The 244-nt window shown below is 61.9% G+C and overlaps 1 protein-coding gene across 1 annotated transcript in view; it reads left to right on the top strand.

Moving 5' to 3' along the window:
- Nucleotides 1-83: 83 nt before the first annotated feature.
- The window catches only part of LOC104077234 (serine hydroxymethyltransferase, mitochondrial-like), a gene marked incomplete at both ends in the record, with an annotated part of 2,089 nt that continues 1,928 nt past the window's right edge, over nucleotides 84-244 (top strand). Inside the window, one exon of the mRNA XM_009578388.1 lies at nucleotides 84-165. Within this exon, the coding sequence (XP_009576683.1) occupies nucleotides 84-165 (82 nt within the window). The remainder of the gene's footprint in view (nucleotides 166-244) is intronic.

Below are 244 nucleotides of genomic sequence, written 5' to 3'. Positions count from 1 at the left end.
GTACGTAGCGGGCTGGGGCAGCCTGGAGCCTGCTGCCTCCCCGGGAGCCCAGCCTGATCCTGCGCCTCTGCCTTCCCCTGCAGCCTCACACACGGGTACATGTCAGACATCAAGAGAATCTCAGCAACATCCATCTTCTTCGAGTCAATGCCCTACAAACTTGACGTGAGCCAAGGGGGGCAGGTTCCTGGGGGAAGGGGGGATCTGCTGGCCGAGCTGTTGATCCCAGCGGTGGCACTGGGAA

The sequence above is a fragment of the Fulmarus glacialis genome, unplaced genomic scaffold, assembly GCF_000690835.1.
Source record: "Fulmarus glacialis isolate BGI_N327 unplaced genomic scaffold, ASM69083v1 scaffold23465, whole genome shotgun sequence".
Lineage (NCBI taxonomy): Eukaryota > Metazoa > Chordata > Aves > Procellariiformes > Procellariidae > Fulmarus > Fulmarus glacialis.
Note: the sequence above shows the minus strand (reverse complement) of the source record. Positions and strands in the feature narration are given on the sequence as shown.